Source organism: Solanum stenotomum, chromosome 7, assembly GCF_019186545.1.
Source record: "Solanum stenotomum isolate F172 chromosome 7, ASM1918654v1, whole genome shotgun sequence".
Taxonomy (NCBI): domain Eukaryota; kingdom Viridiplantae; phylum Streptophyta; class Magnoliopsida; order Solanales; family Solanaceae; genus Solanum; species Solanum stenotomum.
The window spans coordinates 30,765,685-30,788,133 of NC_064288.1; the positions used below are offsets into that span (position 1 = coordinate 30,765,685).

The 22,449-nt window shown below is 34.1% G+C and overlaps 3 protein-coding genes across 5 annotated transcripts; 2 read left to right on the forward strand and 1 right to left on the reverse strand.

Moving 5' to 3' along the window:
• The first annotated feature begins 1,969 nt into the window (after positions 1-1,969).
• Positions 1,970-2,989, forward strand: LOC125870841 (uncharacterized). Its single transcript, XM_049551384.1, has one exon. The coding sequence runs from the start codon at positions 2,172-2,174 to the stop codon at positions 2,784-2,786; it is 615 nt and encodes a 204-aa protein (XP_049407341.1). The 5' UTR covers positions 1,970-2,171; the 3' UTR covers positions 2,787-2,989.
• Positions 2,990-5,588: 2,599 nt separating this feature from the next.
• LOC125871007 (uncharacterized) lies at positions 5,589-7,250 on the reverse strand. Of its 3 annotated transcripts, none has more exons than XM_049551582.1 (2): positions 7,116-7,243; positions 5,589-6,662 (listed from the first exon to the last, which is right to left on the reverse strand). In XM_049551582.1, the coding sequence occupies exon 2, from the start codon at positions 6,650-6,652 to the stop codon at positions 5,957-5,959; it is 696 nt and encodes a 231-aa protein (XP_049407539.1). In that variant the 5' UTR covers positions 6,653-6,662; positions 7,116-7,243; the 3' UTR covers positions 5,589-5,956. The 3 variants fall into 3 exon arrangements, with proteins under 3 accessions (XP_049407539.1, XP_049407540.1, XP_049407538.1); XM_049551583.1 differs by having other exon boundaries at positions 5,589-6,669; positions 7,116-7,202; XM_049551581.1 differs by having other exon boundaries at positions 5,590-6,657; positions 7,116-7,250.
• Positions 7,251-16,932: 9,682 nt separating this feature from the next.
• On the forward strand, positions 16,933-19,037 carry LOC125870881 (structure-specific endonuclease subunit SLX1). Its single transcript, XM_049551430.1, has 4 exons — positions 16,933-17,202; positions 17,451-17,589; positions 18,003-18,136; positions 18,228-19,037. The coding sequence occupies exons 1-4, from the start codon at positions 17,057-17,059 to the stop codon at positions 18,859-18,861; spliced, it is 1,053 nt and encodes a 350-aa protein (XP_049407387.1). The 5' UTR covers positions 16,933-17,056; the 3' UTR covers positions 18,862-19,037.
• The last annotated feature ends 3,412 nt before the right edge of the window (positions 19,038-22,449 follow it).

The window sequence follows — 22,449 nt, forward strand, 5'->3', positions numbered from 1 at the left end:
TTAGGAGAGAGGAGTGTATTTTGAGGAAAATAGGAATAGTTGGATGATATTGTGTTCCTAAAAAAAACAAAAGTGATATTATAGGACAAATTCTCAAACATGAATGACTATCTAAGGATTTTACTCCTTTTATTTTTCTCTTCTTTCTCGTCTCTTTTCTATTTTTCTTCTTCTTTCTACTTTGTTCTTGTATTTTTTTTCTTTCCTACACAAACATATTAGATGGTTAGGAATCATATACATGTGAAAGTACCGGATGCCACAAGGTGATAAATCCATACTGATACACAGAGAAATTTCATATTCCTATAGTTTATAAGAGACAAAAAAAGGGGATGTGCCTAATGTGGCATGAAAACAACTAATATGGCATAACATGGATGAATTTAGACAAATTTTATTCTATGAATCTAACTATATGGTAGATTGAGGACTAAAGATGTGCTCATCAAATGTGGAATGCCTATTACAACTACTTATGTATTATGTTCTAATGCAGCAAAAACTACTAATACTTGATTGACATCACTAGAATAGATTAATATTGAATTTGGAGGCTTAATGGCAATGTCAATGTGTGAAGCAAGAATTCAAATATATGTTAGACTGATAAAGTGTATAGATACAGTTTAGTGATTGGTACTTTTGTGTTTTAGTCTGCTGGGAAGGGTAGATTAGGATTATTATATGACTTTTCTTAATATAAATCATAATTTTATTCAACAGAGGATAAAATGAAGCATATTATTGCTACTAATGACTTGAATATGCTAAACTTTATTATAAAAAGAAAAAATTATTACCCGTTAAATTCAAAATTTGTACTCCAATGACTTCATTGAACAAAATTTGTTTAATTTTTCAGAAATTGAAATTTATAAAATGGTAGATTTGTAATTTTTTAAATTTTTTTAAATAGATCAATTTTATTATTCTATTCATTTTATTCTGCGTAAAGAAATTTGAGTAAATTAAATAAAATTCGCACTGATTAGCATATTCAAGTGCGGATTCAAGTCATTAGCAATAATTATATGCTTAATTTTATCCTCAATTGAATAAAATTAAGATTTATATCCTCTTTTTTCATTAATTTTATTTTGAATCGTTGACATTATTGTTCTTTTCATGAGAGTATTTTGAAGAAAAAAGGACGGGGATAGAGAAACAACTTAAAAAATGAGTTAAAGATATAATTTCCCAAAAATTACCATTAATATAAACCTAAGTTATTTGTATTAAAAAAATTGGACAAAGACCAAATATGATAAGTTTTTGAATACTTTAAGGACTAAAATCGGTAAGTTTATAGTTGAGGGACTAAAACCAGTAAGTGGATAGTTAAGGGACCTTAAAGGACTAAATATGTTAATTGTATAGTTAAGAAATCATTTTAGACCTACTCCTATAATTAAAGAACTATTTATGTCATTTTCTCTCTCTTGATAATTAATAAAGTTTGTTAATCGCCAAAAAAATATATTTCTTCTTGTTATTGATTATTGATTCTCTTCAAGATTTCATCTTTATGAGCCTTTTGATACTAAACCCCTTTTATAAAAACAAAACATTCAAGGGGCACTTTTAATTGACGAAACATAATCTTGTGTAGACGTGACAAAACAATATACTAGTAATAATACTGGGTCTGAAAAATACTTAAGTAGGTAGAAAACAGTAGATTAGGTAGGCAAAGGGGATGAAATATTGAAAGCGAAAGGAAATGGTGATCTGGTTATCAAATCATATTTTAAACAGATATGATTTTCCTTTTTTTTAATTATACCCTGCTCTTGACACTTTAAAGTGGGGCTTTTTTTTAAGAAAGAAAAAAATCAGAGAGAATCAAGAAATGGATACATAAAGTGATTTATTATGATTGTAAATTATTAATATTAGAAAGTAGAAAACACTTTATTGAGAAAAAAAGTATTTAAGTATATAGTTTCCGTGCACATTAAGGAGGACACGATATTGTTCTCCCCCAAATCGGAGTCAACTAATTCATATGTGCATGCGTCCCACTCCATCGCAAGGGGGCCATACAGTTAGTAGTTGGCATTAAAAGGGAAATTGCCCGCCATCCTGCATTTAATTCTACTTTTACTTTCTTCATACCCTCTCTCTGTTTTGATTTGATTTGATTCAATTTTCATCCCCCCCAAACAAGAATGGACGTGGAAGACCACAAATCCCCTACTTCTATGTCTAACAGATCCTCCAACAAGAAAAGAGCAAGAAATTGCTGCTTCATCTGCCTCGCTCTCCTTCTCCTTCTAGGGCTTCTCTTACTCATCTTGGGCTTAACAGTTTTCAAAACCAAAAAGCCTGTCACGACAGTAGATGCCGTTTCCCTAGATGATTTGGATGTTTCATTTGACATCGCTCGACTCCAAGTTCACCTCAATGTCACCGTTAAAGCCGATCTCTCTGTCCAAAATCCCAACCGGGTCAGCTTCAAATACGACACCACATCTGCTCTACTCCAGTACAAGGGACAAGTTATCGGAGATGCCCCTCTTTTGGCCAGCAAAATTGGCTCCCGTCAAACGCATCCAATGAATATTTCCCTCACCGTCATGGCCGATCGATTACTTTCCGACTCCAGTTTGTATTCCGATGTTATGGCCGGTGCGTTACATCTCACTACTTACGTCAAATTGTCTGGGGTTGTCCATCTTCTATTCAAGATTCGTGTCAAGACTTCCTCTACCTGCGATTTGTTCATCGATGTTCTTAACAGGAGGCTCCTTAATCAGACTTGTCATTATAAGACGAAGCTGTGATTTGTTTTATTTATTTTCTCTTCTTCTGTATGTAAGTATCCTTGTCCCACACTTAGATTCGATTCGATTTCGATTTCAGAATACTACTACTATCATTTTTATTAGATCCCACTTAATATATATACAAATATCTTGTCCTCTCTATTTGCTTTCTACACTTTCTCTCTACTACATTTGTGTTTATCAAATACAATTTTGTCGTAGATTTTTAAAAAATCATGTTTTTCTCAGGAAGAACTATTGGGATAGGTTACACACAAAAAGGCAAGTGTTATCTAGCTAGTGTAATACAGGTGAGGAAATTAAGTTTGCAGTACAGTTGCTCTTTGTTTCATCTGGTCTTGAACCAAAGTAGACAATAATGGAGTTAGTGACAACATGTAATTCTCATTCATTCATTTTGTCGTACTGCAACTCAGAATCTTTTATTAAGTAAAATGGTTCTTCTGCGAATTTTGTACTTGAAATGTTTTTGTTGGAAATTAGAGATCCTTGTTTGTACCACCATAATAAAATCTGTTGAAGTTTAGCTACTCCTAAAAGTGGTTGTCATACTCAACCCTGAGCCCCTTTGATGACCAAGAATTACAATGAGAATAGATCAAGTGCTTCTTATCAAGGACAGGACCTGGTTTAACAGGCATATTGGGAAGCTTTGCTATTAACTTGATGCAATTTCATCAGTTTTGTCTTTCACTGTCATATACAGCAGAGAGTACAATAAAACTTGTTGAGCTTCATTTTACAAAAGGATTGGATGTTAGTTTCAAGTTGAAGTGAAGTGTATCTGCTATGAAAAATGAAATGGAGATGCTTCTTTGAATGAGCTGTAACATTTTTAACTCAGAAACCAGGGAGTGAACTCGCGGCATATGTGTCTGCCATGAAATAAACTGGGAGCTGCAAAGCAAAATCTGACAGAAACAATCATGGAAAGTGTACACTCTATAGATGGAGTTATTTCTTTCAAGTGTAACGTGATTTCGATCTCCTATTATTAAACAAATCGAATTGCTTTATGTTCCTGAGTTATCATGTTAGACACAACTTATCTCAACCATGTGACAATGGACTGAAACATATGAACAAACAAGTCGTGGGAAGACAAGGCAGCTTCTTAGATGTTTGTATTCGAGTACTTTTAATTCTTGCAGTTCCTCTGTTGTCAATTAAGAGCAAGCTAAAAAGCAAAACACATCAAAGTTTATGAATACAGGTGTTTCTGATTATTTAGGTAAATTTGACGATGCCCTTTCATCAGCCATGAGCCCACGAGCCTGATATAATAGCAATATCATGCTTTGTATCACAAATCCTCTTGCCACCATAGAGACCACCACTGATTGGTCCGTCGAGCCATTAACGTGTAGCAGAATGTAGAACAGATTGATATTTCAATTCCAAGTTTCCAACTACCAAAGGGTGTGCTTGTCGCTTGTCGCTTGTTCGTTTGGCTGGGAACAGGTTATTTCGGGATTGGTTATCCCGAGATAAATTATCCCACCATGTATATGAAATAACTTATCTCATCATTAAGGTAAAAATGATGAGATAGATAGATCAAGAATGCCTAATAGCTCCAACCAAACGCAAGATAAAATAATCCTCCATTTTACCCAGGATTATTACTATAGTCAAATGTCAAATAGTTGGGTCCTTATAAGTAAAGATTTTACTATATCCTCATCAATTATTTTATTTTTATTTTACAGAAGTACGATATGGTGGTCTTTTTCCTTTGTTTTGGTTCCCTTTCAGCCCTAAAAGAAAGTTTTTGTCCATTCCATTTTTCTTCATTGGCACCAATCAGAAAGAAAAGCCATATTTTTGCCCATTTGGTTGAAAGCTACACAGCACCAGAAGCAAGAAAATGAAAAGGCGCAGAAGTCAACATAGATATGAGGTTTGAATTTGGACAAATACACCAATATGCATGTTATCTGATAGTATCTTTTTTGTTCCTTTCATTTTCAAAGCACTTTTTAGGCCATTGGAATTGGAGTGTTGCTGCTGGTACAGTGTGTGTTACATTGGAGGACCCTTTGAATCCCAGCAGTCAATTTATCTGACTCCCATCTCCTTCCTTGCTAACAGCTCAGGACAACCTTACGCTCTTAACGCACTTAATTTCCTAACATAAAATTGGAACTTTTCTTAACCTGTTAATTAAAGACCAAGAGAACAAGTTCCAATTGAGTGAACTTATCAGCTTCCAGATCTATTCTGAATCTGGCTTCTACTGTTCTCATTTGGTACTATTAGACAGACCACATCGAAATGGCAGGAGATCAACCTAAATTTCATTGGGGATAGACACAAGAATAGAAGCTGGTGGACTGTGTTGTGTCTGCTGTCGTCTTTCTTGCCATCTTCTTCATACTCTGTTAATATTGGCATTGACCATATTCAGGATTAAGTTACCTCGCATTAAAATGGCATCCAAGTATTTTCCATACGTATCTACTGGTCTGCTCTACAAATAAAACTGAACATTACCTTGGACCTTAAGATTCAGCTTGAAAACCCAAGTAAAGCCAGCTTCAGGCATATGGCAGGCAAAAGACGACTGCACGCTCCACACCTAACAAGTTTTGAGGTATTTATGTGTGTTTGGGATGCAATTTTCTGCAAGGCTATGTAGTACTGGTTCTTAAATTCATTGGGGTAGACACCGTTTGTGAAGCCTGAGATTCTTAAGCTAAATAGTCTGATATCGTGCATTATCAAGGAAGTGATGAGATGCCAACTGGACTGAAATTTATGTAAAGACCAGCTTGAGCAAAGTCAGTTTATGAAACATTTCTCCACTAACAATCATTGATCATCATTAGACATAAAGTTCATGGAAGTACCAAAATGGCCACCAATCAACTATCAAAATAAATAGAGACTTTTGTCCACATCAGAAGTTGCAACAAAAGCCTATACATTATACTGATACAAGAGTACAGTCACTCAATACTGATTAAATTCTACATAATTAGTACATAAAACTCCTAGAATTAAAAGTAACAGTCATGATTTCAACAACCTAAACACTATGTTAATGCTCTATGACATCCAAGTTCGAGGTTAGCCACCACACTGAAAATGAGTGAGGTTGTCATGTACTAGAATCAATCTCCGGCAGAGAACCCAGATTTCTTCACATAGTTGCAACATAAATATAATCAAAATATAAGCTTTTTGCATAATCCTTTGTCAATTCTTTTATAACGACTTGCAGGCTTCATAGGAGCACCAGGGCAAGTATCAGAAACTCCACTAAGGTGAGGTGCATAGGTAGGTGTCTTGTATCCATCAGAATCTGAAAGTGGAGTTGAGGCTTTCGAATGATGATCCTCATTCTGTTCTGAGGTAATAACTTGTAGGAGAGAATTGTACAACATTTCAAATAACATCTCATCCTCAGACACCGTTCCCACATTGTCCAAGTGATCAACATTTTCATTGAAATTCAAAGTCTCCTCAAAGTTAAGCTGACGTGTCACTTTGGCTCGTGAATCTGTAAAATACTTTTTACATTGTGGGGCAAGCATTAGTTCATCTGGTCCAGGAGCAAATGGATCAAACCCAAACCCCTTGGGAGTCTGTCGACTTCCTTCATTTGTATAAACCATGTCACCAAAAAGTTGAGAATTAAAGCAATAACGAGTCCTGTGAAGAGAAGACCAAACTGGTGAACAACACCCATCTACGTGGTCGCCACCTTCTTGGGTGGAATCAGGTGTGATTGGACCTAGAGGATCAGATGGCAATTCTGCTCTTGGAGACTGATCACCACATCCCTTCAATTTCTTAACAATGGAGTAGTGAGACAAACTTTCTTCCTTATTTCCATCAGAACCAACATGAGTACTGTCCATTATTCCTGCACTATTCACTAATAAAGATACGAGTTTTGATATGAAAAATATGGTCAATGCAAGGTTAAAGTGTAAATAGGTAATTGGAGGATTTAGCAATTTATCCACAATCATATAACTTGTTATCACATGACCACCAACACATGTGTAGTATGTCTGAAAGTCTATGACTAAAACCAAACCTCTACTGCTAGCAATCAAAAGAAAAATGTAGTATTTCTTGTTGAGGAGAATAGATATAGGAAAATTCCATGTTGAAAGCTACTACTAGAAAAGCTAATCTGACGAGTTCATCCTTGAATAAATTGGGGGCTTGGCCGACTGCCCTAACCTGGAGATCAATTTTAGGTTTTTGCAACACTACTAGGGCAAAGCCATAACTAATCAAAGGAAAAGGAGAAACCAATACAAGTGTATATTGCAGATCGACTGAAATGAGCAACTAAAGAATGCAAAGTTTTACCTCAAACAGCAACAAAAGATCTATACACACCGCAAGCCGGAAATGTAGTAGGAGATCCCCTTCTACACAAAATCAACTAGAGGTACCATTAATTCTCAAAATTAAATATTGTAGTAACAAGTTTGACCAGTCAACATCAATATCCACTTCAAAAATTGGGAATAAGAGGCACTTCAATTTTGTTATTTGCTAAGCATTTGGACATGCTATATGAAATCACCGTTTGTACATGTTATTCTCCAAAAATCATGATTTTGGCTTTTTCAAATATAAAAATTGATTCACAAATTTATATTTTGTGAAAAAAATAACTCCACATTTATAAATACTTACCATTTATTTCTTATGTAAAATAAAATTTATAATTCATATCATTAGTTTTTAAACCGGAAAAGGGTCAAAACTGTCTTTTAACATATTGAAAATGGCTCAAAAATGTCATCCTCCACCTATTTGATTAAAATAAATGCCCTATTTAAGCTTAAAATTACCCTTTCTTTTAAGAGAAGCTGATGTGGCATAAATTAATTTTGTAATTAAATATATAACATTATTTTTATTGGTCCACAGGTAATTAATTAGACCATAAATCATTATCCACTAACCCAAACCTATCTCAAAGGCCCAACACTTCTTCATCTTCCTTTCCAATTCATCCAGCATTAAGGAATATTCTCAGCCATTTCCATGGTGTCGTCACTTTTCTTGCTCCTGACATCGCCTCCTTTCTTGCTCTGACATCACCAGCTCAGTCAGAGCAAGAATTATCATCTGATTTTTTTTGTGAAACTAAAAGCGATTTATTGGAGATAACTTTAAATCGGGTCTATCTTTATTTTCTTCAAACAAATTTGCTTTAGAGATTTCCAAGTTAGCTTCTATTTTTTTATAGTTTGGTGATGAGTTAAATGATCATGAAAATCCTGAAGATGAAAATGGAGAAGACCATTATGATGATGAAGAAGGGGAAATTGTGGGTATTAGGGATGAGTTTTCCACTCTCTCTGACCAGTGGTATTTCTAAATATGAAGAAGGCTGTCTTTTATAAATGGATTGGGTTAATGATATGATTGTGAATGAAATTAGATATAATTAATTATAGATGGACCAATAAAAATAATGTCACATATTTAATTATATAATTTATTTATGCCACATTAACTTCTGTTAAAAGGAAGGGTAACTTTAGACTTAAATTTAACCTTAAGGACATTGTTTATCCAAATAGGTGGATGGAGGGCATTTTTTATCCAATAGATGAAAAAAGGGAATTTTTGAACCATTTCTAATACGTTAAGGGCATTTTCGACCCTTCTCTCATTTTTAAACCATTTACATCTCATATAATGATTATTCTCACTTACATAGAATTTATTAATACTTCAAATCAATTTCTACTTTACCATTTATATTCACCAAATTCATTATTTTTTTTATCAAATTTACTTACCAACAAATGGCTTAAAGTAACAATGTTGGTTCGTCTTCTTAGTATATGACCAAGAAATGCAAGTTGAATGTGAGAAAATTGCATGTACAATGTGGGATGACTATATTAAAGACTAGAACACCACAATTTATATATGTTAAAAAATATATATTGAATTAAAGTTTGATCAATAAATATTGTATTTTTTAAGAATATCTTTGTGATGGTGTATTATGAGACTTCATAAGCTTTTGTTTATTTGGTAAGATTCTATAAAGAATTGAGACAATTTTAATAGTTTTATAACTTATGGGGTTTTTTATGTTTATAAGAAAACATACGATATAAAAGTTCAAATTACAAAACTTCAACTTCATCTCATGATTTCATTTCACATGGTCAGAAGGGCCTTTAGAGTTTATATTTCACTTGTTATAAAAGTGGCTCATATATACTTACTGTTATACAAATAGTTCACAGATATTGTAACATCTCGGAAGTTGAAAAGAAAAGTTGCAGAAAAACTATTGAGCTAGTGATTCTACGAGTCCTACCTAGGGACCATAGGAAGTGAATCATAGGACCCAAAGTTGAGTTTTGGAAAATTAAGTTTTTGAAATTTGACTTACGACTTGACATGACAAACCATATGAAGTTTGACGGGTTGTTAGATCTATAGGGTTGATTTAGAGAAATTGATTGAGACATCAGTCTACGAGAAAGGATTTACAGGTCGTTGTGTGTTTTACGGGTCAGAGGATGGTCTCGTAGAATTGATCTAGACTTGGTGAAATTTTAGAGCTAAACTTTTGTTCTACAGATAGGGTCTACAGACCGTAGAAAATTCAAGGGATCGTAGAAGTGTCTCGTGAAATGATTGAATTTTTGGATGTCTGAAGGTTGTTCTATGGTTGACCAGGACGGGCCGTAGGGATTCTTATGAGTCGTAGGTCCCAACCGTATGATTGTTCACCAGTAAATTCTTAAGGGTATTTAGGTTTTTTCCTATGAATCTAATACTTATACTATGTTGTTTTGATCATTATTTTAAGTCCTATAACTACCCTTTCACCCTTTAAACTTCCCTAACACCCCCATTCACTCAAATCCCCAAATTTCATCTACATTTATCCCCTTCAATTATCTCTCAAGGTCAAGGAAGAAGAAGATAGGGTTTTCAAATCAACTCTCATTTTCACCATTGCTTATGGGCTTTGATCCTCAAGGTATATATGGTTTCATCAATGTGTTTCATTCACCCAGTGATTCCCAAATTTTCTCAATTTTCTAAGTCAAATTTCAATCAAATTGATTAGGTTTTATTCCATTCTCCATTGTTCAATTGTGTTGATTCAATTGTTCAATTTTGATTTTATTATAATTTTCTTGACTAAATTACCTACTTTTCAATTATTTTCACATGAACCCGTGCATTGATCATGATTTTGACCATGAATCCTAAAAGACATGAATTTATGAAGAAACTATGAATCTACAAATGATGTTTTCATGAAGTTATACATGATTTATGAAAAGGAATATTTTATGACCTAGGTTGCTTTAATATGAGCATTAATGAAATATTTTCTCATATATTAAGGAATCATGGCTTGGTGAAAAATTTTCTCGCATATGCTTGATTCAAGATTTAATGAGCTACTCTATGATGTTTAATCTTGGATTAAAATTTGAATTGTACTTTTTCATGTATGATGATAAGTTTATGAAAATAACTATTTCGTTGGGATTTAACTTAGCACTTAGAGAACTTTGAGGTGGAGGCTCAAATAGGGTAGTCTCTAGTAGCAATCTTTAGTTCAAAACTACGTGTCCCTATAGGTTTGTCTTAACTGATCTAGCTAGTGGATCCACATATAGCATATGATAAGATACGGAGTTCTATCTTTTCAAGTAGACTCTCTCTTCTCGATGTGGGAGTTAAATCGAATTTCATGTTATAGTTTGCATCTTCTATTGTCAGTCAAAGCTAATATCCCACAAAATGAACGAATTTGTCCTTCATGATTTTATAAAGGTTTTCATATGATTTTCAGATGCATTAAACATGTTTCATGATTTATGATGTCTCTGTAAAGGATTTACTAGGCTTAGCTTTGTTATGCATACCATATTTTTGATTATGTCCCCTTAATGATCATGTTTCATGTTTTCATGCATATCTCTCATACTTAGTACATTCTATGTACTAATGCATATTTGTGTCTACATTGTTTCACTAATGTAGGGTGTGATGCTTCCTCTCCTTCCGCTCGTGACGAGTTGATAGCTTTAAGGAATTGAAGATTTGGTGAGTCCCCACATTTCGAGGACCATGTCACATTTATTGCTTTCATATGTCTTTACTTTTTAGATATTGTATGTGGTGTACGGGTTACGTCCCGACCAATTATTTTGATGTAATAGATGTCTTGTCAGGACTATGATTGGACTTCCGTATTATGTCAAAAATCTTTTATTTATATGGGATTATTTACCCTTATTTCTCGTATTTTCTATTATGTTGTTTTGAATGCATGTCAAGTGGCATGTGTAGGACCTCTCGGGGTCTTATACACCATGTCATGTCTAGGGTGTATTTGAGTCGTGACATATTCCGTTATTATTACAAAAGTGGCTCACATATACCCTTCATATAACGGAAGTGAAATTTTTATTTTTAATTTTAAAAAATTCATGTAGAGGTAGATATGATCTTTCTAGCAAAGTTCAAGGTATATCTTAATATTTTTCACACATAAATTATTTTTGACTTCTTTGATTATCATTATTTGAGTTGGGAGTTAAGGAGAACCTCTCATATGAAGAAGTTTTGATTGAGATTTTAGACCGGCAAGTTAAGAAGTTAAGTAATAAAGATGTTGCTTCCGTGAAATTGTTGTGGAGGAATCAATTAGTTAAGGGTGCTACTTGGGAGACCGAGGCCGATATGATGTCACGATATCCTCATATTGTTCCTTCTACTCCTATTCTAGCTTGAGGTAATGAGCTTCTCATGGTTTGTTCTTTATTTTGGAGTCATGTGTCTTCCATGATTTCCTTATTTATGCATGTTCATGAAAAATCTTATGTTTTGAAAGAAAATGCGTTACAAAATTGATTTTCCTCATGTTGATGTGCATTGAGTATGAGTTACCTATAGACTTCATGAGATGATATGTTGAACATGTTTGGCTTGGAGTTGATATTTCCTCCTCGTATACATGCATTTGAGCATGAATTGCATGTAGACTACTTGATATGATGATATGAGCATGTTAGCTTGGAATGGATGTTTCCTCCTCGAATGTTAGCTTGGAGTTGATATTTTTCCTCCTCGGGTATGTGCATTATGAGATTTGCATTCATGTTGGGCTTCTAATTTCCATCCTCCTTATGATGTTTAAAGTATGTTTTAGTTTGGAGTCGATATTCTTCCTTGGTTGTGTGCATTTTGATGAAGTTACATGCATGATGGGTTGCTAATTTAGAGTCATTTCCTCTAAGTGATGCGTAGAATCTCATTCGAGAACGAATGATCCCAAGGGGGAGATATTGTAACATCCCGGACCCAAAAGAGGGTAGCATGGATAATTTCAAGAAGTTGCAAATGCCAGCCACGAAGGCCAACCACGGACCATGGGTGTGGTATGTGGACTAGGCACCCCAAAACCTTCAGAAGCCATGAAACCACGACCTGACTAACGAACCGTTGGTCAGACCACAATCCGTGGTTGGTGGCCATGGTTCAGTGGCCTAAAAACATGTTCCTGACCACGAACGACGGTCGTGCAGGACGACCCGTCATCCTGGCAACGGTCCGTCGTCAGTGGTCCGTGAATGGTAGGTTGACAATTATTTTTAAGGGTAATTGAGTCTTTTTCTAATTAATCTAACCTAATATTATATCGTTTTGCCTATGTCTAAGACCCATATATAAGTCTTTTTACCAGCCAATTTCCCAATAGAAATCATTCCCTCAATTCACCAAAAAGAAGAACTGTCTCAAATATTTTTCTCTCTATAACTTGAAGAAGAAGAAGGATTCAACCTAGGGTTTCAAGTCAAGTCTCAATTCCTTCATTGAAGATTAGCAATTGGCTTCAAGGTATGATAGTTTTCCTCCATGGATTCCTTCCATTCACGGAGTCCCTAAATTGTCCTATTTTCAAAGTTAGAATTCCTCAATTGAGTTAGGATTTTCTTCAACTGTCATGGGTTCTCTTGATTATTGATTTAAATGATTGAATTATGATCTCTTATGCATGAATTGCTAAAATAGAATGATTTTATGATGATTTTCTCGTGAACCCATGTAATCCCCATGTTTTTCAAGTTATGATCATATGATGTGGTATTTTGATTATGAAGAAAGAGTTTTATGAAATTAAGCATGTATTGATAGATTTACATGATTTTATGATGAAATTCATATCTAACCCATGTTTTTTTCTAAATGTTGATGATTGAAAGTGGGTATTGAGCTTTGAAAGGTGAATTATGGAATTATGCATGTTCTTATGAAATATATGAAAATGTTTTAAGGATGCTTTGAGAGTAAAATATCAATGATAATGTTAATGATGTGTTATTGAAAGGATTTTCTCATAAACACATGAAAGTATGATCGTGATAGGTTTTCTCACATAAAGTATGGATTCTAAGGTTGAAATGTTTTCTCACCTAATTGAATCAAAGATAAGGAGTTATCCTAATGAAGCCTAGCTTGAATTGGATACTTCATTGTACCTTTCCATGGATGTCTTATGACTTAGCTTGGATTGGCAAGATGACGTGCCCTTCCATGGATAATAAAAACAAGTAAGAAATGACTATTCCGTGGGATTTATGCTTAGCATCGAGAGGATATTGAGATGGAGGCTCTCCCGTTAGTAGAGGTCAGGTTTCTAGAAGCAATCTCATTATCCCTTACCTATGTGCCCACATAGGATGATTGTCTAGATAGACATTAGCTAGTGGTCCACTTAAGCTAAAATTCATGGTCCTTACCTTGACAAGTATGACAACCTTTTTCAGTATGGGAGACATCGGGGATCATGTTATAGCTCACATGGTCTCTATGTCGGTTAAGTCTAATTCCCACAGTAATAATGAACTAAGGTTACTTCAAGAAGTATCTCATATGTGTTCAAAGATATATTCTAAAGATGTTATCTTGCATTGACCATTGTTTTATGACTTATGTTTTCTAACCTTCTTATATCATGTTTTAGCTTGGTCAATTGCATGTCATGAAATGTTTGCATAACTATCATACTTGGTACATTGTTTTGTACTAACACATAATCTTGCCTACATTTCCCCAAATGTAGGGTCCGATAGTCAGGTTTCTCAGTTTAGTGGCTAGTGGTTGATTTCGATATTTTCTAGCTTGGTGAGTCCTCATGCTTCGAGGACGGACTTTTATTATTTAGTTCCTTTCTTGTATTTCAGTTTTTGACATGATGTATGGGCTAAGCCTAATTTCATTTTATTGTATTAGATGGCTAATGAGACAAGTGTTTTAGACTTCCACTTTCTTTTATAAAAACTTTTGGACTTGAAATGTTGTTTTACTTCTTATGTTTTATTTCTTATGTTATGAATGCTAAGTGGCTTGTATGGGGCCTTTCGAGGTCTTGTACGCCATGTTACATCTAGGGGCACCCCTGGGTTGTGAAAGTCCCACACTTTTACAAAAAATTGAGAGCATTGTTATGCCATGTGATAGATTGAGGGTGTATTTAAGTTTTGTTAGTAAAATAGAAAGTATCTTTTAAGGTTATTAATAATTGAAAGAAGTTGTTTTCAATGGAGACACATACATCCTTACCTTTTATTTTAATTGAGATAAATGTCAAAAATACATCTAAACTATCTTTTTTTTTTAGTTTCATACCTAAACTATTGAGAGTATGAGTTTCATTCATAAACTATCACTTATTAGTTTGAGAAACACACCTCTCTCTTTTATTACACTTTCTTCATGGTGTGTGTACTACACTATCTCTTTTACTTAAAAAAAAAAAGGAAAAAGACATAAAATCCCCCCTGAACTTGGCACGGAAACTTACTTTAGTACTTAAACTACACGAGTGTTTATATACCCTCCTTAACATCTTTTAAGTGATTAAAACACTCCCTAAGGGATGATGTGGCGGAGAGAGTGAGTGCACTCTCCTGAAAGTGCGTGAAAAAAGAGAAAAAAACTGAATTTTTAAAGCCCTACAAATGGCCTTTTTTTATTGGCCAATATATAACAAATTATTTAACTAGTTTTTTTTTATATATATTAAATCTTTAAAATATGTAAATTTTCTTGAAATTAGTGGGTCCCCTTTTTATTTTCTTTAAATTTTTTTATTTTTATTTTGTTGTCTTCTTCAATATACATTTTTCTCCATTGAAACATCTCTTCCTCCATCTTCTTCCCCACCTCTATACACTATTTTCATTTCACTAATCTTTTACTAATCCGTAAAATTCAATAGCAATGTCATTTTATTGACGTCGATTTCACTCTATTATTTATATCGATTTGGCAAATGTAAACTTTCTTAAATTTTGAGCGACCCATTTTGATTTCTAGATCATTCAAACATTTCTCATAAAATTTATATTTTTTTTGGATCAACTTTCTTATGCAATCTTCATTTCTTATTTAATTTGTCAAGAAAAAATTGGCTTTCAAAAAAATCCATTCTCCAAGAGGGTAAATTCGTTGGGAGGGTTCGAAGAAGATAATGTGAATTTCTTCTTTAAAGTGACTTAAAAAAATGTTGAATAGCGAAGAAGAAGAAGAAAAGAAAGTATTGAAGGTTGGAATAATGGTGAACAACAAGGAAGAAGAAAGAGAGGAGGTGGGGGTATGCATTTATAAATTAATTTTAAAAAGTGTTTAAGCAAAAATAGTGAATAAGTAAAAAAGAAATAAAGATTAATGACATGGTGCCTACATGGTTATGATGTGACACTTACGTGGCTATGATGTGGTGGGTGAGAGTGGTGTTATAGTCTCAAGGTGGAAAAAAAATCACTTCAAAGATCTTAAGGGGGGTATTTAAATGCCCGTGTAGTTTAAGTACTAAAGTAAGTTATCCGACCAAGTTCAGGTTTTTTTTTTATGTATTTTCCCTAAAAAAAAATAATTGTCAATCACACTCCACATGGACAAAACATTCCACCTTCACAAAATTAAATATATTATTATTATTAATTAAAATTAAAAAATAAAGAATTATTATCCCAAAAAATATTTTTTTTTAAAATAAAATGTAAATTCTTACCTCACTCCATCATTTCCTCTTCACCGCAACCTCTTTCTTTCACAGGAGAGGGGACAATACGCTTTAAGAAGCTTGGGCTACTCAACCGATAGATGCGGAGAACTAGTAAGAATTGTGCCTGCCATCTACCTCACCCTATTTTTTAGTTTTTTTGTTTAAATTTCTTTTTAAAAGTATTTAATTTTTTTTACTTCATCCCCCCCCCNCCCCTCTTCAAATAATAATTTAGATATTATTTATTTTCTTAAAAAGAATAATTCTACCCCACTCCATCTATCCCTCTGTTTCCAATTTATTTTCTCTTTTTGTGTTAGATATATAAATACCTTTTTAGGAAAATAATTATTTGTTCCCCGTAAGACTTTTTTTTAAATAATTTTTTTATTTATGTTATATCCGTTACACAAGTAGAAAAAAATTCTTAAAAATCTATGTACATATCTAACGCAAAACTAGAAAAATATAAAAAATTAAAAATAAATTAGGAGCGGAGGATTAGATAAGGTGGGGTAAAATTATTTTTTTTTAAAAATAAAATAATATCAATTTTTTTGGGAATGAGTTGGTGGTTTGGGGGGGGGGGGGGGGGGGGGGGNGGGAGGGAGGGGTGAAGTATGAATTTTTTAAAAATATTTTATAAAAGAAATTTTAAAAAATAAAGGACGGGGATTGTCCAATGAGGGGGTGGGGTAAGAAAAATAATTTTAATTTTATATTTTAAAAAATTATTATTATTTGGGTGCTAATACTTTAAACTTTAATTTTTAATTAATACTAATAGTTTGTTATTTAATTTTTGTCAAGGTGAAATATTTTATCCATGTGAAATGTCATGTGTCAAGTTTTTTTCAAATAATAGAGAGTGTTTTACATGCACCACTGAACTAAAAAAATGATAGTTTAGGTATAAAACTTATACTCTCAATAGTTTAGGTATGAAACTAAAAAAAATGAAATTGCTTAGATGTGTTTCAAATATTTATCTCATTTTAATTTAAAGTATAAATATAAATTTAATGAAGTCTATAAAGAATATTTCAGACATTTTATCATGGCCTCAAACAGGAACAGCAGCTGACCAAAATAGGGTGGCGGATAGAATCGAGAAAGGCCACAAGGCCGTTAAAAAGGGGAAATTGAAACCCTGGCATCGCAACGGTCGAATTTATCCCCAAATGCTTCGCTGGATAGAAAGAGGAGAGAGAGAAAGGGAGAGAGAGAGAGAGAGATGGGGAAACGGAAGGAGAGGAGGGAGCAGAAGAAAGTTTGTTCAGAAGGAGGAGATGAGAGTAAAGAAGTAGAAGGAAACAGGTTCTTTGCCTGCTACTTGCTTACATCTATGTGCCCCAGATTCAAAGGCCACACTTACATCGGGTTCGTTTCCTCTCCAATTTAGGGTTCCGATGGGGGAACTTTTCTTTCTATTTGTTTTTCCTTAATAGATAGAGGTAACTGAAGCTAGTTAGATTTCTTTCCCCTGCCACTTTTTTTATTAGTATAATTTCTACTCATTGTTTTTCCTTTTCCTCTCGAATTGAACGGATCCAGTTATTGTGATTGAAACAGACAAAATAATATATGTATTGGTTTTGGCTTCGGTAATCAATTAATTGTTTGGGCAGATTTACAGTGAATCCTCGCCGTAGAATTCGACAGCACAATGGAGAGGTAAGGATGGGTGCATTGAGGACCAAGAGGAAGCGTCCCTGGGAGATGATTTTATGCATATATGGCTTCCCTACCAATGTATCAGCCCTCCAGGTAATCTACATTTATCTTCTTTTACAAAATCTACTAAATACAATTTCCAAATAAACTCAAAGCAGAGGGTATTTGTATTTTTCAACCAAACCTAAATCCAAACATTCCCTTTAAACCAATTCTCCTGATTGAAATCCAAGCGTGCACGTTGTTCTCGAGAAACCAATCCAAATGCCATAAACTGTTTTTGTTACCATAAATTTTGGTTGGGTTACCTCTGGTCACTGACGCTGAATAGACTCAAGAGTCTCTTAATGCACTGCTAATTGTTGCCTTAATTTTCATGTCAAATTTCCACTTTATTTCACAATTATGCATATTCACTTCGTTTGTGCCAGTTGATGTTTGCTAATCTGAAACCTGAATTTGCTTCACTATTTTAAGATATCAATTTTTTCTTCTCTTTATTGCAGTTTGAATGGGCCTGGCAGCATCCAGTAGAATCCCGTGCAGTTAGACAGGCAGCAGCATCATTCAAAACTCTTGGAGGAGTTGCTAACAAGATTAAATTGGCATATACAATGCTTACTCTCCCTGAGTGGCAAAGGTATATAATTTGTTTTGTCTGAGGTGAACTGACGAGTCTGATTGAATTTTGTTCTCCTGGAGTCTCATTAAGTTTTGTCTTCTATGTTCAGCCTAAATCTCACAGTAAATTTCTTCTCCACAAAATACAAGATGCATTCAGCTGGTTGTCCTAGTCTTCCAGAGCACATGAGAGTCCATATTTGTGCACTGGATGAACTTCCCTGTTATACAGGAATTGACAGGGATGAGTATTCAACCAACGAATGGGAAAATAGTGAAGAATTAACAGACGAAATATCTGCCGGCTCCACAAATTCTAACAGTTCTTTTAGTAATCAAGACAAAGACAGCACCGATGAAAATGACGATGAACACACTGATTGGAAAGAGCTTGACGAACGTGCTGGAGAAAATAGCACTTGCGGTAGAGAGCACTCATATATTATCATCGACTCGCCAGTAGAAAGGTCATCTTCAATTTTAGGTGATTTCTTTCATATAGCAGACAAGAAAGAGAGACATGAATTGGATGATGAATTTGGTGAGAAGCAGGCCAACAAGATGTGTTCAACAAAAACGGATGATTCATTGGCAACCAAGAATGCTGGTTTGCCTAGTGACATTGAGGTTATTGATGTTTTTACTCCTCCATGCTCCAAAGTGCGTGCAGACCACAAAAGAAGAAGACTTTCGGCTAGTTGTCCTGAAATAATAGACTTGACAGACTCACCTATTTATGTCTAATGTGATTAATCAGTCACCTGGTTTATTTTTTTTAACTGTCATTCATCAAAATATAATGAGCTAGCATGTTAAGAAGTAAACCATGTTAGAATATGTAATAGTGATATTGTTGACTGATTCATTCAGTGGCAGACTTTCATTTCCACCATGTTATTTAGTACTACGTACTATGCATTTTCTTAAGTTTTGGATTGTAAATAGAAAAGGGGACAATTACAGCCGAACAAAAAGATGCAAGTAATGTTGTTTCATCTCGCAAAAGACTTGATCTCAACCACTACAAGACCAAACCTAGTTTCATCCCCATCGATACAACAAAACATAAGCTTCATCTTCACCGTCACACACCAAGGAAACTTCACAATTCACAACAAAGGAAAGTTGTACCTAGTAACCACAAAAGATCACTATTACGTTCACCCACTACTATTGCAACAGTTAATGTGCCTTGGCAACTTACCCTGGGGATTCTGCAGATAGGTGGGGAGAAAAGTGCATCTGATCTTCCAGGGAAAACATTACAAGAGGTACTTAACCTCTTACTAGATGATGTTAGCCGGATCGGGTCCGTTCTGTTCCTTTACCTTGTTATAACTCTTCTTCAGACAGTTCTTCAAGTCATGGTGGTAATTAGTGCCGGCAATTCAGCCCCAATTTTTGCAAACCCGCACATTAAATATGGGTAGAAAGAGTGATTTTTAAATATGGGTAATATTTGGGCTTATGCCCATATTTAACCCATTAAAATATGGGTAATTTAATGGGTAAATTATGAATAAAATATAAGTTTGGGTTATAGTGAAAACTAACGAACTTTTCTCCCAAGCTCTTAGAAGCATTTTTCAGCATCAAACTTCATAGTTTCTTCCATGAACCACGACCACGAAGACTTGCGGGTAAGTCTCAACTTTCCGCTTGAAACCTTCTTCCTCATCTTCCCTTTTTTCTTTGTTTGAAATTTTAGAGCTAAGGTTTTTTATTAACTCCTCTAAAATCTTTTTCCTGATTTCAAGAATTTTTTGTGGTAGAGGAATTCTTTTTCCTGATTTCAGAATTTTTTTTGTGGTAGAGGAATCCTTCTTTATAACAATGTAAATATATGTTACATACAGTTTGGATTTTTATAGAATCTTAGATTTCATGTTTTTGGCTCCTTTTTATGGTTTGTCTTTTATACATAAAAAAATTATTTTCTATTTTAGGAAAAGATGTCTACAGAGGTTAATGAGGACGTCTATGATGAATCTTGTGAGATTAGATCGTCGGTCCCTACAAAACGAGTAAAAAAGAATACTTTTGATGTTTGGAAAAGTTTAAGAAATTGCCTCGTGCAACAAGTAATGAAATGTTAAAAGCTCAATGTAATGTCTATAAGAAGATTTTTCTAGCAGACTCTATTTCTGGAACTTCAAATTTGAAATGCCATATTAGTTTACACTTAGATAAAACACAAGAGAAAAGGGTTGCGCCAAGTGATCAAGCAATTTATCTTGAAAAAGTATATGTGGCTACTTTGAAGCATAATTATCCTTATAATTATCCTTTCGGCTTTGCCGAACATCAAGGAAATACAGATATCCTTTTGTATTTAAATCCAACTGTGAAACCTGTTTCAAGAAATACTGCCAAGTTTGTTATTTTAAAGATGTATAATATCTAAAGAATGAGCTTGCAGTGATTCCTAGTAGAGTATGTTTGACTTCAGACATGTGGACTTCTTTAGCGTCAAATTGGATTCTTCAAAAAAGAGTGTTGATTTTTCGCCATGTGCCCCCTCCGCATTCTGGTGCAGTTTTGGGTCCTTTAATAATTGAGTTCATTAAGTAATGGGGTATTGAAAAGAAGTTCACTCTTACTTTGGATAACTGGTAACTAATTTAAAAGACCACTTATCTTTGATGTATGAACTAGTTTGTGATGGAAAGTTCTTTCATGTTTTGTTGGGGAAATCATATCTTGAATTTAATTGTAAAGGTGGATTTAGAGAGAGCCAATGAGGCTATTGTAAAGATCAGAGAAGATGTTAAGCATATTAAAAATTCGGAAGGAAGAATTTAAAAGTTTGTGGAATGTATCAAAAATCTTGAATTGCCGTGTGCAATAAAGTTTCGCCAAGACATGGCAATTCGATGGAATTCCAGTTAATTGATTCTTGAAAGTGCGATTCTCTACCAACAAGATTATATTCAATATGAATTGATTGATACTGATTTTAAGCACAATCTTTTTTAGGTGGAATGGAAAAGGGTAGAGATGATTGCTCAATTTTTGAAGCCATTTTATAACATTACTACATTGTTCTCTGGAAGCAAATATCAAATTGCTAATTTGTATCTACATAACGTGTGGGAAATTCAGAAGTTATTAGAGGAAGAAAAAAATATTTATTATCTAGTTATGAGTGAGATGGCTACATCAATGTTAACGAAGTTAAAAAAAAATTGAAAGTCTTAGATCTGATTACTAGCCATTGTTTTCGACCCTCACTGTAAGCTTAAATTTGTGAAATTTATGTTCTCTAAAATTGATCTTGAGATTATTTAAGTAAAGATAAAAGTCATTAGAGATCATTTACATTTGTTATTCAAAGAATATTATGTACCTTCAACCTCAATTTCTTTGTTGGGGGACACTAGTAATGAAATGAGGGATGAACTTGAGGAGTTTGATATGTTTGATAATCAATCAGGGTGTGGTAAAAATAAAACACAACTAGATTTATACTTGGAGGATCCTAATCTTGACCATAAAGTAAACTCAGATTTAGATTGCCTATTAAAAAGAAAAATAGACTAAGGTATCCCGAACTCTCATTGATGGCAAGAGACGTCTTGAGCATACATATTACCATACTAGTGTCTGAATCTTCCTTTAGCATTGGAGGTCGTACTATTGAAAAATTTACGAGTTTTGTTTTACCTGCAAATGCGGAGTCGAAGTTGTGTACAAGAGTTTGGCTTTGTGGGCAAGAAGGTAAATCATTTCATACCTATTACATATTCGCTTTATTTTTGTTGGAAATTGCAATGGTGTTCTAGTAAATAATTTTGGCTTTCTTTTATTTGGTTCACTTTGTGGGCGAACCAAGGTGGTATTCAGTGATTCGCCGAACATGAAAGGGCGACTCAATCGAGTTCACCAACTGAGGTTCAAACACCTAAAGCCTGGAGCATCACAAGGCTAGCTGAAGATAGAAGGGCGATTTGCCGAGCAAACTAGGAGAGCTCGACTAATGTCGCCAAGTCAGTCACAAAGTGAATTTTTGGTATTTTGAAAAAGTATAAATAGCCCAAAGAATACATATTTTAGAGAGTTCCGTTTTGAGTTGTTTAGATTGACATTTAGATGAGACCAAAAGGAGTTTCTATGCATAGATGCTTTGAGATCGAAGATAATTAGCGTCAATGAAGATGACTTAGCCTATTCATGAATTTTCATCACTATAGAGCAACACAATCACCCCTATGTGACATCGATTTCCAATCCCTGCATCCCTAGATTGCTTGTTAACTCTTGAATTCATCTATTTTAGAGCAATTACGATAATTGATAACCTAAGATTTATATTAAGTTGGTTGTCATCCACCC

What these genes read in the sequence shown, in the direction of transcription:
- LOC125870841 (XM_049551384.1), top strand. Translation starts at nt 2,172, where the DNA reads ATGGACGTGGAAGACCACAAATCCCCTACTTCTATGTCTAACAGATCC.
- LOC125871007 (XM_049551582.1), bottom strand. Translation starts at nt 6,652, where the DNA reads ATGGACAGTACTCATGTTGGTTCTGATGGAAATAAGGAAGAAAGTTTG.
- LOC125870881 (XM_049551430.1), top strand. Translation starts at nt 17,057, where the DNA reads ATGGGGAAACGGAAGGAGAGGAGGGAGCAGAAGAAAGTTTGTTCAGAA. An exon ending in AAAGGCCACACTTACATCGG is followed by an intron (nt 17,203 to 17,450) that starts GTTCGTTTCCTC and finishes TTGTTTGGGCAG; the next exon opens with ATTTACAGTGAATCCTCGCC. An exon ending in CCAATGTATCAGCCCTCCAG is followed by an intron (nt 17,590 to 18,002) that starts GTAATCTACATT and finishes TCTTTATTGCAG; the next exon opens with TTTGAATGGGCCTGGCAGCA.